The following is a 15,661-nucleotide window of genomic DNA, read 5'->3' as shown; positions in this document are numbered from 1 at the left end:
TTTTATCTATAGAAATGTATGCAGATTGTATTTTTAGTATATTATATTTGAAAATATTACTATTTTATTATCCCTGTATAATTGAAATTTATAACAAGTTGTCTTTTTTGAAATTAGTTACATTTTCTTTTTTTTTCTTTTGTACAATAAGAGTTTCCTATTTTTCATTTTACTTTTCTTTCTTAATTTTTGTATTTGATTTTTTAATCTTGTACTTAAATTTTTTAGCAAGTAATTCCAAACTCTTTCAGTAAATGTTAAAACATGATTATCGAATAGGGGCTTCGAGCGTTTTTTTACTATAATAATATCTGCTACTAATTCAAATATAATTAAATAGATAGATCAGACAAAAACATTTGTGTAAACAGATAACCATTTTGATGGTGATTTGAACATAAAAACATAAAACAATTATCCGTTGAAAACTCGGGTTCAATATTTTTCAAGAAACATTTTTTCCTTACAAGAAGATGGTTGGTGGTGCGGTCAGTAAAGTGAGAAAAAATGTTTTTTATTTTCTCGTTTTTTAAAACTTTAATTTTCATTTTGTTAATTTCTTTTTTTTTCCTCTTTCATAATTTTAATATTACTATATTCTGTTACTGCTTTTATTTTATTATAATAATTTACTTATACCATACGTTTTCTTCTGATTCTATTGCAGTAACGATATTATCTTCTTATTTTCTTGTTATTCTGTACTTTCTTTTATTTATTATGGTTTTTATTTTGTTCTTTGCTCTGATAAAGGCCTGAAATTCTGGTCGAAATATTGGTACTAATACATATGTTTAATTTATTTGTGTTCTTCACTTACCACTCTACTTACGTCCTCATGTTTTTACTAGGTTACCGGATAGATTTTTTGTCATTTTGAAAAAAAAAAAAAATCTATGACAAGAAGAGGAGAGAATTTTGAACAAACCATTTTTAGTTTTCTATAAAAATGTATATTTAGAGTTCTCGAAATGGAAATAATTAGTAACTCTTTTTCTGCCAAGAATACAGTAGTTTAACAAAATATAACGAAATCGTAAAGACTTTTTTGGAAAAAAAATCGATTTCATAAAGTGGCACTTCCGCGGTCAGTCGATTTTATTGGGGAAAAAATTGGTGTCATATCCCAGGAATTTTTCCGCCTTAAATATGAATTTTCAGTCTTGTACAACTTTTCGTTTGAAATCAAAATATTCATTTCCGCAGAAAACTTAAATTCGAATTTTTTTACTATCATAATACTTTCCCCCTTACTATATATTCCGTATGTAGGTAAGTCAAATTAAAAAGGTAATTTTTAAACCGAATCAATAGAGAACTCAGTTCTTGATATCATTGTTGAAAGACGTCTATACAAGATTTTAAAAAACATCGATAAAAATAAAATATTTCAACAGTAATTGATAAATATAAAAATTTCTTTATGTATCATCGACAGATTATGACACTCCAGTAAATATTAATGGTGGGGGATTTTACTAATTCGAATGGATGACAGACATAAAAGTAATGGTCATAACGCAAACGATTGATTCTACAGATATATATTTCTTATATTAAATATCATATAGATTAATTGTAATATATTTATAAATTATAGAAAAAATAAACCATTATTCTAACACATTAGTATAAGTGAATTAATTTAGTTCACTAAACTCATGCAGTCTAATAAGCTGTATTAGTATGGACACCACAACAAGCATAAGAACAAGAATTATCTATGATTAACTTACATTTATTGGAATGATGGGAAACATCTTCGATTCGGCACGAATACTCACCTGAAAAAAAAATTATAATTTAGAAACATTTAAAATTTTAAAAAATATATAGTAAATGCCATAATAATGGGAAATTTTTATATTTCACTAGACCTGGTGTTTTTCAAGTGAAAATTTCAAATTACGAGAAAAAAAAGTACACCTTCTATTATGTCTATGAGTGTGTGTGTATTCATTCATATATCCACATATATTAAACGAAAATAGTTAATTGATGTATAAAAACAAAAAAATTATATTTAGTACTTAAACAATAATATACACTTTATTTTCATGTCCTATATCCGGAATGAATGAAGTAAAACTCAAAATAATGTGAGGAGAAAGCTGATTGATACCTGTCTTTTGCAAGTTCTAGATAACCTAGCTGCGTTTACAAACATAAAAAAAATTTATGATATAAACTACCATATCATAGGAAATTCTGTATTCCTAGTCTGGAATGTGGTATTTTGGATTAAGGTATATTCAATAGACCTAACTAATAGCTTTATGCTGAAATCTTTAGACGGAGGAACAAAAGATGAAAAATACTTCATAGGAAAAATCAGATGGCTATGCGTTCAGAAATGGATCTGACTCAAATTATATCTACTTTTACGAAACTGCACAACTTCATAAGAAATTTTTGATAAGTTACATAGACGGGTCATAATTTCAGACTGGAAAAGTCATAATTTCTAGCTGCAAAAATTCATACTAACTTAGTGACGTAGTATTTCTTCACTGATTTGTGGGAGTACCTTAAATTATGGCTTAAAAAGATGTTAAAATGAAGGAGTGAAGGCAGAACGTCTGAACATACAGTTTTTATATTATTTCTTTTGACTGACTACATCAGTAAACAATGATAAGTAAACAAGGAGTATTTTTTAGATTTTTATATTTTGATTTTTTATATTGATATTTTTTAAATGTTTATTGCCCGAAGAGAACTCCTGATAAAACATTTAAAAATTAATCTAAAATAATGCTAATTTATAAATACATTAGAATACTCTATTCCAACAATAAATAAAATTTTTCGCTACTAGAAGCGGGAGAGGGGCGACCGATACGCTAGGGGTGAAGGCCCTCTAGGGACCGCCTGGAATCTATCTAGCCCTCTCACTCTAGTTCTCTACGCTCTCCCTCTAACCATCTCTATCGCACAAAACTATTCCCCCTATCTCCGACAATATCCTGTATAAATTTTGAATTAACTAACAGGATTGTGTATTCACACTCCTATCCTTTGGTACCAAGACAACTAATTAACATATTAAAATAAGATTATATAATAATAAACAATATTGCTATTGGACGACGTTATAAAAATTATGCAATTATTAAAATATAATAAAAATGTTAGAATAAGATTATGCATTAATAAACAATAATGGAGGACCGAAGTTATAATCATTATGCAAGCCAACCAATATCTAGAAGGAAGACAAAATTGTCATAACTGTAACAAAACAAAAAAAAAAAAAAATAAAAAAAAAATGAAATAATTACAATTATTTGTAAAAATGAAAATTTTACATCTGCATGTATATTGGGAAGTGATATACCCACAGATACCAAAAGTGGAAATCCGAATAAAAAAAAAATAAAAAAATTTATGTGATTCATATTATACATATTATTCTTATAATGCCATACGACAAGGAAAGATATAATTTGTATTTTGTATATATATATACCTATGTATTATATATTATTGTATGTTGCATTTGAATGAAAAATAAAGAGGTTTCGGGAAAAAAAAAAATGTGATTCATATAACGTTTTCTTCTATAACAGATTTTTCCCCTAGCAAAACTAGGGAAAGCTGATTCCCATATTCACATAAAAAAGCTCTTTCTCCTTTCAGTTTTCAGTTCATAGGAGACCAAAGAATAAGAACTGTGGTTAGTATTTTAATTGAATGTCATTCATCTGCTCATGACATTGAACCAAAGAAAACATAAATGTTGAAAACTTTACCTATTTTCGTCTGTTATTTATTCGTCAAGCTCTGTGTATTTTTTTTTTTTTTTTTTTTAACGTACGTACATATTTCCTAGAAGAGATATTTTATAATAAAATGACATTTATCTGGATTTCCAAAATACGTTTAAACCAGATGAATGAATGGAGGTCAAATGTATTACATTTTATACTAAAAACTATTGGGAAATATTATAATGTCTTTTATAGGAAATAAATGGGGCTACGAGATTTTTACATGGTAATAGTCACGGGTAGTGGGAGTGGGTAGCCCATTGGTAAAGAAATGGACTACTACCTCTAAAGACCTCTTATGATCAAAACACCTCCTTGCACAACCGTTGGTCTAGTAACAGTACTTCCCTACAAAGTACTGCTCCTCTGTCCCTTCATGGATTGTAGCAGTACAGATTTAATTTAATGGTCAATATATCCTAAACCAAATCCTGAACCGAGTATATACTAATGTAAAGGACAGTACTGGTTAAACAACTAAATACATTACAAATATATGTATATTTACCATATTTCTTACAGGTGTAGTTTTTATTACTATTAATATATATTATTCAAAATGACGGAAATAATTGAATTCTAACATTTTAATTAGTCATATAACAAGAAAAATTAGCCTGAATTTCACTTTGTCACACAATTTATCTTTTCAAACAGTGTACATGGCTTAAAAATTTCTTAAATAATATATATTATGAGAAAATAATCAAATTCGACCATAAAATAAAAAATAATGACAGAAAAAAAACTACTGGGAATAAATAATTTATTAAAATTTAGTTGATACTGATTAAACGTTCCCTTCAATAGCTTAAGGGGAAAAATATTAGTTCAAGAGCAATAATAATTATTAGAATAGAACAGCTATTTCTTAAGTCAATTCTAGCAAGAAACTTTTATTTTGTAATAGGCGCTCATATTTATATAATATAACAGGAGCTCACTCTATCGGACCGGCAATACTGGGATTGTAAGCATTACAACTAACCTCCTACTCTCCTATTACAATTTAAAAATTTTCTTGTTGTAATTAACCACCCCCCACTACTTCTGTTTCGTCCTCGCGTCACCGTCACGAAATTAATTTAATACTGAATTTTTTTAGTTGTGTAACACCTTTAAAGAATTTTCACTTTAAAAACTATTACGAAAAATGTAAATATTCATAGTCACTAATATACAGTACTATCTTTTTTTTTTTTTTTAAAGTGTGATCTCGTGCGTAATGCATAACATATTTTTTCCATATTTCGACAAGTGAAGTTTTCGGTTGCAATATTTCATGTATATATTCACTTATTTAATAGATAATTTATAAAATAATTGAGCATTTCTTTGAAATGCTCAATTATTTATTGTCAAATTTATAAAATAATTGAGCATTTCTTTGAAATGCTCAATTATTTATTGTCAAATTTATAAAATAATTGAGCCGATGAAAAGGAAAGTAACTTTTTAATTGCATGACATTAAATGTTTTGTTGTACCATGTACTTGCGATTAATATATCTGTGGTCAATAAGCAAAATGTATTAATCTTACAGTTTGATTCTTAGAAACCTGAAAACAACTTTTTTCTTGGTAGCATTATTAAGGGAGAAAAATAAGTTTTTTTTTACATATTTAAACCATTTATCTCTTCTTTTTTAAAAATAAAAATAATGCAGTAACAGGAATTGTGAAGTTTACAGTAAAAAAATTAATAACGACTTCGGGCCTTAACGTAAACCAATGTATTCTAGGCTTCAAACCTTGGAATTTAGTTGGGAATCAATGGATAGAAGGCGTTAAGTTTGTGTCGCTTATTGATCATACGTCCTTCCTATCTTAATAAGTAATGACAACCCTACGTCTGCAATACCCGTCTTAAAATTTACAATTCTTTTATAAAGTTGAAATATCCAAAATTGATAATGATCGCTGATGCACTATTTTGTTATGGGGATCAACGATTTTGATAGAAAAAACTTTTTATACTGTCAAAGTAAATTATATATGAATAGGTGTCCGCAACAAAAAAAAAAATAGCTGCAACAAATCGGCCCAGACGTTCAAGTCATAACTAAACCATGGCACACACGGACATATTGCCAAAAAAAAGTTAATAATAATAATAATTTATTTATGGGGCAACCCCCGTACAAATAGAGTTAACCTGTGAAATAAATAGAACAAATAGTCCTTGTAGTAATTTTACAAAAATGGTGAGTTAAAAATCGTTATAATATACAATATAATATATAAACTAATAACCAACAATAAACCCAAGCTGGGGTATCTACATCCGTTAGAATAAAACAAAAACGTCACGTCATATTTAATAATATTAAAAAAACAAAACAAAAACTATATATACCTCCTATTGGTAGCTCTAAGCAAAAGGGTTTTGTGCTACATATACAAAAAAGGTTAAGATTCAATCCTGAGGGTAGACAGAAATTCCTAGAACTGATTTTGGTTTATATTGCTCAGTTCGGCATGATACGGATTCTGTTCTCATGATACGCGGGGCAATTTGTAAAAAAATGGAAACAATCCTCCAGTGCCGTTCCAGCACAAGCTGGACAACAAAGCTTGTGGGCCCAAAGTATATTTGTGTGGACCGACACTTAGAGTAATTCCATATTTCTTGGAGAGTCGTAGTTAAGCAATTATTCTCAGTTTTAGGGCAGCAGATTTTTAGGTAGCTTTGAGGAACATCCGTTTTAATGAAGAATCTACCGTGCCACGGTTTATAGATCGATTCTCGTAATAACAAGAGGTCTTCATCCTTGACAAATTTACAAAAAAAAAAAATATTTATCCAAGATCTCCCCCATTCTAATTTTGATACTTACCGGAATAAGGAAGATTTGAAAAGATTACAAAATTTTTAAAGACAATAGCAGTAGAAAAATAAAAAAAGATTACAAATTACAACAATTACTTCTTCGGAATTAATTTAGAGTATGGAGTCGAGAATGAAAATAACGAAGTAATTTTTTTTTAATTTTGACAAGTTGTAAAAACTATCTAATAATACTAAATTAATATTTTCAAAACCTATTTATAGAAAAATACAGTCCTAAATAAAAGAGAATTCCGACATTCTGCAACCTTAGCACTAAATACACAGTTAGGGAGGGAGCGGTCCCACCAGCTGCAGAGAAAGTGTGCCAAGGAAACTCAGCTTCTTCCCAGCAACAGCTACCGGCGGCGTAGTTTCTTTCACTATACGTAGAAGTCAGTTGATATTATTAATTACAATAATAAAAATCAATAATAATTAACACAAATAAAAAAAAATGTTTGGCTACAACATAGGTATTATACCATCCTCACTTTTTAATTTTTACTTTCGTTAACCTACATATAAAATAAGTGAAAGTATTGTAATCTTGAAAAATTTCAAATTCGAGTTTTCTGACGGGAATAAACGTTTTGTCAAACTGGCTGTGACTATGTGTAAACATGACAGTACTAAGGAAATAGTTGATAGTATATGTAATGCCTTAAAAACAACTATGACAAGTATACGCAGTGACAGTGGATTGTTGCACAAAAAATCCCACGATGTGAACAGTATGACAGTAGATAGTGCATGAAATATGAGTATAGCTACTATCACATCAAAACATGTATAAATCATGACAGTGGTCTGTCGTATCATAGCAATCTTATCAACTGCAATGGCAACAGCTGGGAAATGCTGTTCATATATGTAGAGTGTAATATTTTGATTATTTTTCAACCTGAAATTCATTCCATTAAAAATTTTAAATTTATCATAAAAAACGTTGAGATCAATTAATAAAAAATAATATTCAGTTGATGAAGAATTAAACAAGACCGTAAAGGAGGCGAACACACAACGTACATCAAATGAAAAATTACGTTGCGTGTCACAGACCTCGTATTTTCTGCCGTGGTTCAATTAAAAATGCAATCATTGAAATTGATGATGCAAAATGCCAAATTGAAGTTGATAGAAACGTAAGGCAACGAAAAATTGGTAATTTTTAATACGGCATGAACAACGTAAACGGAAGAAAACTTAGGTCGTCGGATTATACATACAGAATAACTAATAAATGCAAGTATTTAAATGCACCACATCGTATGTACATTCATCATGCATAATGTACAAAATTCAAAACATCAAATATTATCAAATTGACCATTTTTTCAAAATACTTTTTTTTTTACATATTTTTATTTTTTTTATTATCAAAACGGACTTTCTTAAGTTGTTATATCTTCTAAAGTATTTATAGCACCTTCAACATTTAAAAAATCGCAAACATTAAGCCATAAAATACTAATTTGTTGTTTTATATAAAAACATTTAAGACGTTTTGTAGGTTTTCTTTAATGAAGTTGATAAAGTTTACTCAATGTCAAAAAAATTTACTTATCATTCTGTTTTACTCTTCAGAAATCGGAGAGCAAAAAAATATTATTTTAAAACTTTTATAACAAGTCTGAAAATCAAAAAAAGTCTGTAAAAATGAGTTGATTTTTTATTTTTTCATCAAGATATATGTTAAGATATTTCAGAAGGGGAAGTTTAAGCATAATTCAGAGAAAATTAATATTTTTAGTATCCAATGTATTAAGTGCATAAAGCTATCAATAACCTTTGAGTTCAAATTCAATGGTAATCTGGATTGTAGCACCCGACGACCTCCTAGCATTTCTAGGGCGGACGGTATACGGTGAAACAGCACCACACATATTAGGAATTCAGTATTCGATATTTAAACACATTCAAAATCAACTTAACTCCACGAAGTTAGGTAAAGGACTGAGGAAGGCAACGGTCATTCCACTATCAACAAATTATGATAAGCAATTTATAAACAAAGAACATGATAACAAATGCTTATTTTTCGTACCTAACTTAATTTCAAAAGTTTGTTTGGGCAGTGGTAAGTACTTTGATTCTATATATGTTATTTCTTGATGATATTGAATTTTTACATGAATCCTTCAGTATATAAAGGTTATTTATTTATGGCAAACAATAACTATTTCATAAAGAAGTAGAATATCTGTATATTAGAAGCAACAATGTATGAGTATTTATGTACAAAAATGTGATAGTAATTTTGGCAGAAAACAAAACCCTTTAAAAATTTATTGAAATCTATATTTTCAGGATATGAGCAGTTCTTAAATAATCAATCCAAAATTTTATATATGGACATAAGATTTAATACTTATTTACAACACAATAACAAAAACGAGAAACTAGCAGTGTCTCTTAAAAAAGAAATATCTAAATAATCAATGAATACTTTTTTTTTTTTAAATAATTTTGTTTTAATTATTATATAATAAAATTGCATGTATATAAGGTAGACATTAATAGAAGTTTCAAAATAGTGCTAATTTTGAACTTTTTTTTTTAGACGTAATCATACTAATAATAATGATAACAGCTTTATTTTTATTCTTAACAGAGCCAATGTCCTGACCCTTGAGAGGTATGAGTCTCGTTTTTAAAAATGAAGAATTTACAAAAATTTACTCTACTTCACTGATTAAATATTTTTATTAATTTAAGAATTATAATTTTCAGGTATAATTAAATAAAATATTTTCTATACTGTAAATATAAATGATAGCTTACAATAGGTTCTTTATTACACATTACTCCATATAAAGTACTTAATGTATAAAATATTTTAATAATTTGATAAAGAAAAAAAAGGATTAAACCATGTATTTGTTCTCAGAAAAAAATTAAATAAACTATATTTGGATAGACAAACAATAATCTAAATTAAAAATTAATTTGGATTAAAATATTTTTAAAAAGTTGGAGAAGAGTACTAGTAGACTAACACAATAAACAATGGATAAGATCAATTCTTAAATTACATAATAATTGAAAATCAATTATTATTTATAAATGTATAATTTATAGATTTATTTAGCAATGAAGTAATATTTTGAGTCGTCAATTGAAATGAAAAAACTCATAAATAAATAGTTATTAGTTCTTATTTAAATTTAAAAAAAAACAAAAAAAAAACGTGGAAACCTTTATCATTAATTTAAATTTTATTCAACTTTAAGAATATCAGGTGAAATTTATGTATAAATTATTTTACATTAAGAAATAGCAAACTGGGAAAATAAGGATAAACTCAAAATTGTGAATTCAACAATTTATACTTAAACATTATCAACGCATGTACACATTTAGGTAAACAAATAACATTTTAAGGCTTAGAGTAAAACTTAAGTCGCTGTTATCTACGTGAGGTCTTCACTGCTTTGTTTATGTTTGAACAAAGCAGGAAAGAAACGTAGCGCGACCTAGAGAAAGGAATCCCATGAGACTGGTTACTACAATAGAACCTCGCACATCCACTCACGGCGGGACCAGGACAATGTTGGATAAACAAGATATGAGAAAAAATATGTATTTTAAATGTTTGTAAACTGTATTTTTATGTCTATCCACTAGGCATTTTTATTTTTTAGAGATTTTAAATTTTTGAAAAATCTATTAGGGCAGGAGTCTGATGCATAATACAGGTTAATCGGTATGGAATAACCACTTATAGACTTCAACAAACCAAATTGGAGCCTAAAGAACAACAGATGCAGGTGGTTAATGACCATACTTCAAGACTAATTATAGTATAATATAAATATTGTGTTGTAAACATATTGTACTTTATTAATTTTTAACAACACGGTGGCCTATCTAACCAGATGGACCACATTTATTTTTCTAGTCCTATCTTATACTTCATTAAATTGCTAATCAGGTGTAAACAGATGTATGAAGTTTGGAGTTTCGAAAATGTAAGTTCAAAATAGTTCCAAGTTAGATGGAATTAATTTTAAGAAAACTGATTTATCTAGCCCTAGACTTACTATAAACTTAAAAGCAACTAACTATGTGGAGATGGTTGGGGTTGCGGTCAGTGGAGAACACAAATAATTAAGAATTAATTAATGCCAACGTTTCGGCCAAAATTTCAGACCTTCAGCAGGGCTAAAAACAAAAATAAAATGACAACCATAAATAATTAAATATAAGTACTGAATAACATATGAAGATAACAGATAATATATCTTACGGTCCCGGTCAACTAATAACTCATTAATAATATTAAGAGAACAGGATGATATAATAAAAATTATATTAAAAAACCTATTTTATGTCTTAACGTAATTCATATAATATAACAACACGCCATCGAATTGCGATGGACCTCGCATTTGTAGACTACATCGACTACATGTGAAAAATAGACTGTCATTGCAAGTATCATCGATGAGTAATCAACTTTTTTTGTGATAACTTTTATCATCATTATCAGAGAACAGTAGATAAATGAAAAATATTTAAATATGTTTGATATACCACCTTAGAAAGATCATAAAAAAGCCATACAAATTTGCTATGTTTTGAAACAGGTTTTTTGGTCCGGATTTTCTCTTCTAGGCAGTTGATTATATCAGTGTTTTAAAATGTTGAGGTGAAGAAAACTTCCAATTAGAAAATATGCTATTCTATATTTTGAAATTAAAAAACGTTTCGGGATACTCCCCCGTAGTATTTGTGCCATTGTATCCTAAAATTGTAACAAATAATTAACCAAAATATAAACAGCGAAGAATATAAATAAATGAATTTAAAAAATAGGAACATAATAAAGTAAAGTAAATTAATGCCAAGTAAAAATAATACACATCATATCAAACGAATTAAACAGGGAAAAAATGGCATTAGCTGAACATTCATAAGTATTTTAACAATTCATTTAAATGGAGAAAACAAAGTAAACAATTATGAAGTGATACGAGACTGAATTTATTTTTATTTTTATTTAGGTTTTAAAAAAATATATCGTTAACACGTTCCATAGATTGTTTTATAAACGACGGACGACAGCGATAAAACTAGCGTATCTATTTAGTTATCTTCTGATTGAGAAATGCAGCAAACATCTCCTACAAGGACATAACATTTCAAATAGCATTGAAACGTAACATGACCCTGAGAAAGAAGGAAGCAGAAAAACGCTGACGTAGTTGTAAACAATAACAATGTTAAAGGTCTTAAATCAACCTTAATCAACAACAAATAAGTGAGCTTGCAATTTATTATTTTAAACTACAAAATATACAAAAATAAGTTAAAAGTAGCCATTAAACATCAATATGTTTAAATAGATTTTTTTTTAATTTAAAAAGAAGCATGGCCTTAATTAAATTTCTGTTTTAGTTATAATATTTTATAAATTATATTAAAAAAATTATAAAATATTATTATTAAAACAACGCTATTAAATACAATTATATATTATTGTATTATTAATACAACTCTATCAAAATATTATTATTAAATATCGAAATAATAAACCTGGACATGAAAACTAGATTGCTATGGGGAAAAGGACACAGTGGTATTGTACGGTAACCAAAGAGCAGATACACAAGCGAAGACAACAGCTCGTGATAACCAACTTCCTTACGAATATAATTTAGTCCCAGTTTCTTACGCTAAAAAATCTTTACTAACCGACTTAGTCGAAGAGTGGAACAGACAAAGGCAACAGTCAACTAACGGACGACAGAAATACATTCCGAACATCAACTCACAAAATTATAACACAACCAAAATCACACATTACAAACTGACTCAATTCCTTACAGAACACGGACTAACCAATACTTAAAGAGATTTCATTTACAAAACACAGACGCATGTAAGTACGACGGAAGAACTGCACAAACGTTTCAACACATTTTATACGACTGTTACATATATGACAACAAAAGATATAGTTTGTTGAAATGATCTCTACTGCAAGGTGACTCATGGTCTCTATTCGAACCAATATTGTATAACAAATACAAGAAACAACTTCACCGACAACATAGACCCAAACTGTTAATGTGTAGAGCGACAAATATAAAACCTCACCTCTCCTTGTTTTGTGTTATGTTCTTTTTTTATATTCTGTTGTATTTCTTTCACCGTTGCATTGTACATAAGATTGTACTAACACTATATTTATATATGCTTTTTGCTTGGTGTATACACAATTTACTTACAATATACGCCTATTCTGTAGGGTTTACTACAGAATAATAAAATATATATATATACATACAAAGTAAAAATCTATACAATAAAACCAACGTTTACATGTTTGTACGAATTCCCTAACGAACTTCCCTTACGAACGAGATCCCTAAATCTCGTTTAAACGGTCATGTTTCTGAAGTTTAAATTATTACTGGAGATTCTTCCTCTGCTGTTGATATGAAAAAAAAAAACAAATTTCAACGAATTCGGACACGTAAGTGGTTTAAAAAAATATTTATAAAAGATAAAAAAAAATTCTTGGAGTAATATAAAAACTGAATATATCTTTAAGATTGTAGCTATCCCTTGGAAAGCAAGGAATACTCCAAAATAAAAAAAATAGATTTTTTTACTTCTAACTCCGTGTTAGCAAAGATTTCGATTTCGGATCCAGGTATATTTCATAAATATTATGATTTATTTCCTGAGAAACCCTTTTTTATTTTTCTGAATAGAAGAGAATTACTTATAGGAATTGATCGCTGTATCAAAAAAAACGATAATGCCTCATAAATTGGAATTATCTTCTAATCTAAGTTCTTCTTTTGTTTTAGATGCCCATAAGGATTGGGTTAAAAAAAAAAAAAACATTCGGACCCGAAAACTATAGATTTTCTGGAAGATTGTAGCGACTCATTAAAAAGACAGTTAATTTCTCCACAAAACAAATCTAAAATCGTACGAATTGGACCAGCATTAGCAAAAATATTAACTCTGGAACTTGAATGACAATAACCACTGCCTATGAGTCCAAAAAAAAAAGGGACAAATCTTATAAAGATTAAATTATTAAGGTTTTGTGAATAGCTCTTATCCCTTCTCTATTTTTAATAGAAAATTACCAATTAAACGTTTTTTTTAAAAGAGACTTACAAAAACTTAGGGAAGGGAAAGAGAGAATAAAGAAATGATAAATTTAATATTATATAAACGAATATTATATTGAGAAAGGGGAGGGTGATTAAAACCCATACCACTGGTAGCTGAAGGAGTTCAGGCGTAGGTTTTTGCTGTCTGGGAACAGCAGAGGTGCCGGCTCGAATCGGCCTGGAGAATCGACTTCTATTTCAGAGGTGGGCCCACGAAATGAAAACTTGACCTTGGAAGGAGTAAAAAAACCAAAAAAAACCTTAGATTCTTGGATTGCCAATGATTTCAATCAAACACCATCGCGTATCTATATTTTGTATGCAGTACTATTTCTATATCTATCAGGATATATTAATATACATACTGTACATCACGATATGACATTACTATATTCACCATTGTTTAAAGAGCAAACCTTTGTACTCCCCATTATCATCGTTTAATATCTCATAGAATTGTCACCCTCATTTTAATACCGTCGTCGTCTGCTAGTAATCTTTATAGTAATTTTAATAACGCTACACAGGCTGGCTCATATAAATTATTAATATGAATATTTAATGTGCTTCGGAGGGTTTCCCAAAAAGCAGTGTTTTCGCACAAAGCACCCTTTTTTGAGAAATTTGTAATTATTCTTGTCTAGTTCAATTTCAATTCACTTATAGATATTAGAACGGAGCAAATAAATTAAGAACGGATCAGTAAGAAACAAACCCAATAAACAGAAACAGCGTGATGTATTAGCTAAAGCATATAAATGGGAAAGATTTTAAATATATTAAACAAATGATATTAAGGAATACTATAACAGTGTAGGATTACCTTCATTAGATGAAGTTAAACAATTTAAAGTTTTTTTAATAAATGAGGTAAAAATAAAATAAAAATTTTTTTCGTCAGTTTATATTTTAAAAATTAAATTTTGACTATATACATTGAAAAATAAAAAAAATCTTCATATGAAACCTATGAAGTTTGCTTCAAAGTATAAAAAAGAAAACAAACTAAATAGTTTGTAACCAAATTGTTAACATTAAATAGTTTGTTAACTAATTTGTACCTTTATTGACCGCCATTTCGGCCTATCTTCCTAAAATCAATATAAAATTTGCTTATGAAGTAACTAGAAGGCTGTATTGGTTCATAAGTGATTTTATTAAATCATTAATAAGTAATAACAAAACTAAGCAAAGGCCATCTTGTCATATTATATTTAATGTAGCTAATATTCAAGAGCACTAATTGATAAGTTTTAAAAATATCTTTATTGAAATTTACAACTATACATAATGGAACATCCAGTAAATTCAATTTAATTTTACAACAAAGTGATACAGGCGTGTAGAGAATCTACCCGTTGGTAGCACTCTAATTACGTTTTTACATTAGCAGACCTAGTGGCCATCTTCTTTTCAGGCGCCTCGGAGGATTATCAGGAATAGAAGAGGAAGCAAGGTTAGAAACTAGTGGGTTTGGATTAGCCAGTTTATAATGGAAGGATTGACATCTGGTTCGGGCTAGATCAGTTAGGTCTTTATGGATGATTTTATTTGTGACAAAGTAAGGAGCACTGAGAATTTTACGAAGTATTTTGGATTGTAAGGATTGGATACGAGAGAAATTCGAAGGTTTAGTGGAGCTCCAAAGCTCAACTACATATGTCCAGATTGGCCTTATTACAGTCATGTAGATCAGTCTTTTGTAATGAATCGGAAGTTTAGACCGTTTTTCTAGTAATTGTTGTAATAGTCGGAATCTGCGTGCAGTTTCCTGTCTTTTCAGTCTTGTGTGAGGATTCCAGGTTAGTCGTTTGTCAAGGTGTAGTCCAAGATAACGAATCTGTTCTACAGGGGTAAGAGCCACATTATTAAAGTATACTGTAGGGCAGTCGGCAGGTTTATGACGAAGAGTAAATGTGATTTGTTGG

At 28.7% G+C, this 15,661-nt stretch overlaps 1 protein-coding gene across 7 annotated transcripts in view; it reads right to left on the bottom strand.

Moving 5' to 3' along the window:
* mnb (minibrain) overlaps positions 1 to 15,661 on the bottom strand; it is a 157,725-nt gene that overhangs the window by 64,058 nt on the left and 78,006 nt on the right. For 3 of the 7 annotated variants that reach the window (XM_067051652.1, XM_014415195.3, XM_014415196.2), the window contains one exon: positions 1,737 to 1,784. The exons of 2 other annotated variants lie outside the window; for them this stretch is intronic. In XM_067051652.1, the coding sequence (XP_066907753.1) occupies positions 1,737 to 1,784 (48 nt within the window). Of the gene's footprint in view, positions 1 to 1,736; positions 1,785 to 8,386; positions 8,532 to 15,661 lie in introns of those variants that run through there. 2 more of the 7 variants (XM_014415198.2, XM_014415201.2) reach the window with 2 other exon arrangements.

Source organism: Halyomorpha halys, unplaced genomic scaffold, assembly GCF_000696795.3.
Source record: "Halyomorpha halys isolate HHAL.00 unplaced genomic scaffold, Hhal_1.1 Scaffold94.1, whole genome shotgun sequence".
NCBI lineage: Eukaryota > Metazoa > Arthropoda > Insecta > Hemiptera > Pentatomidae > Halyomorpha > Halyomorpha halys.
The sequence above is the reverse complement of the archived record's forward strand: the minus strand, read 5'-3'. Positions and strand labels throughout refer to the sequence as shown.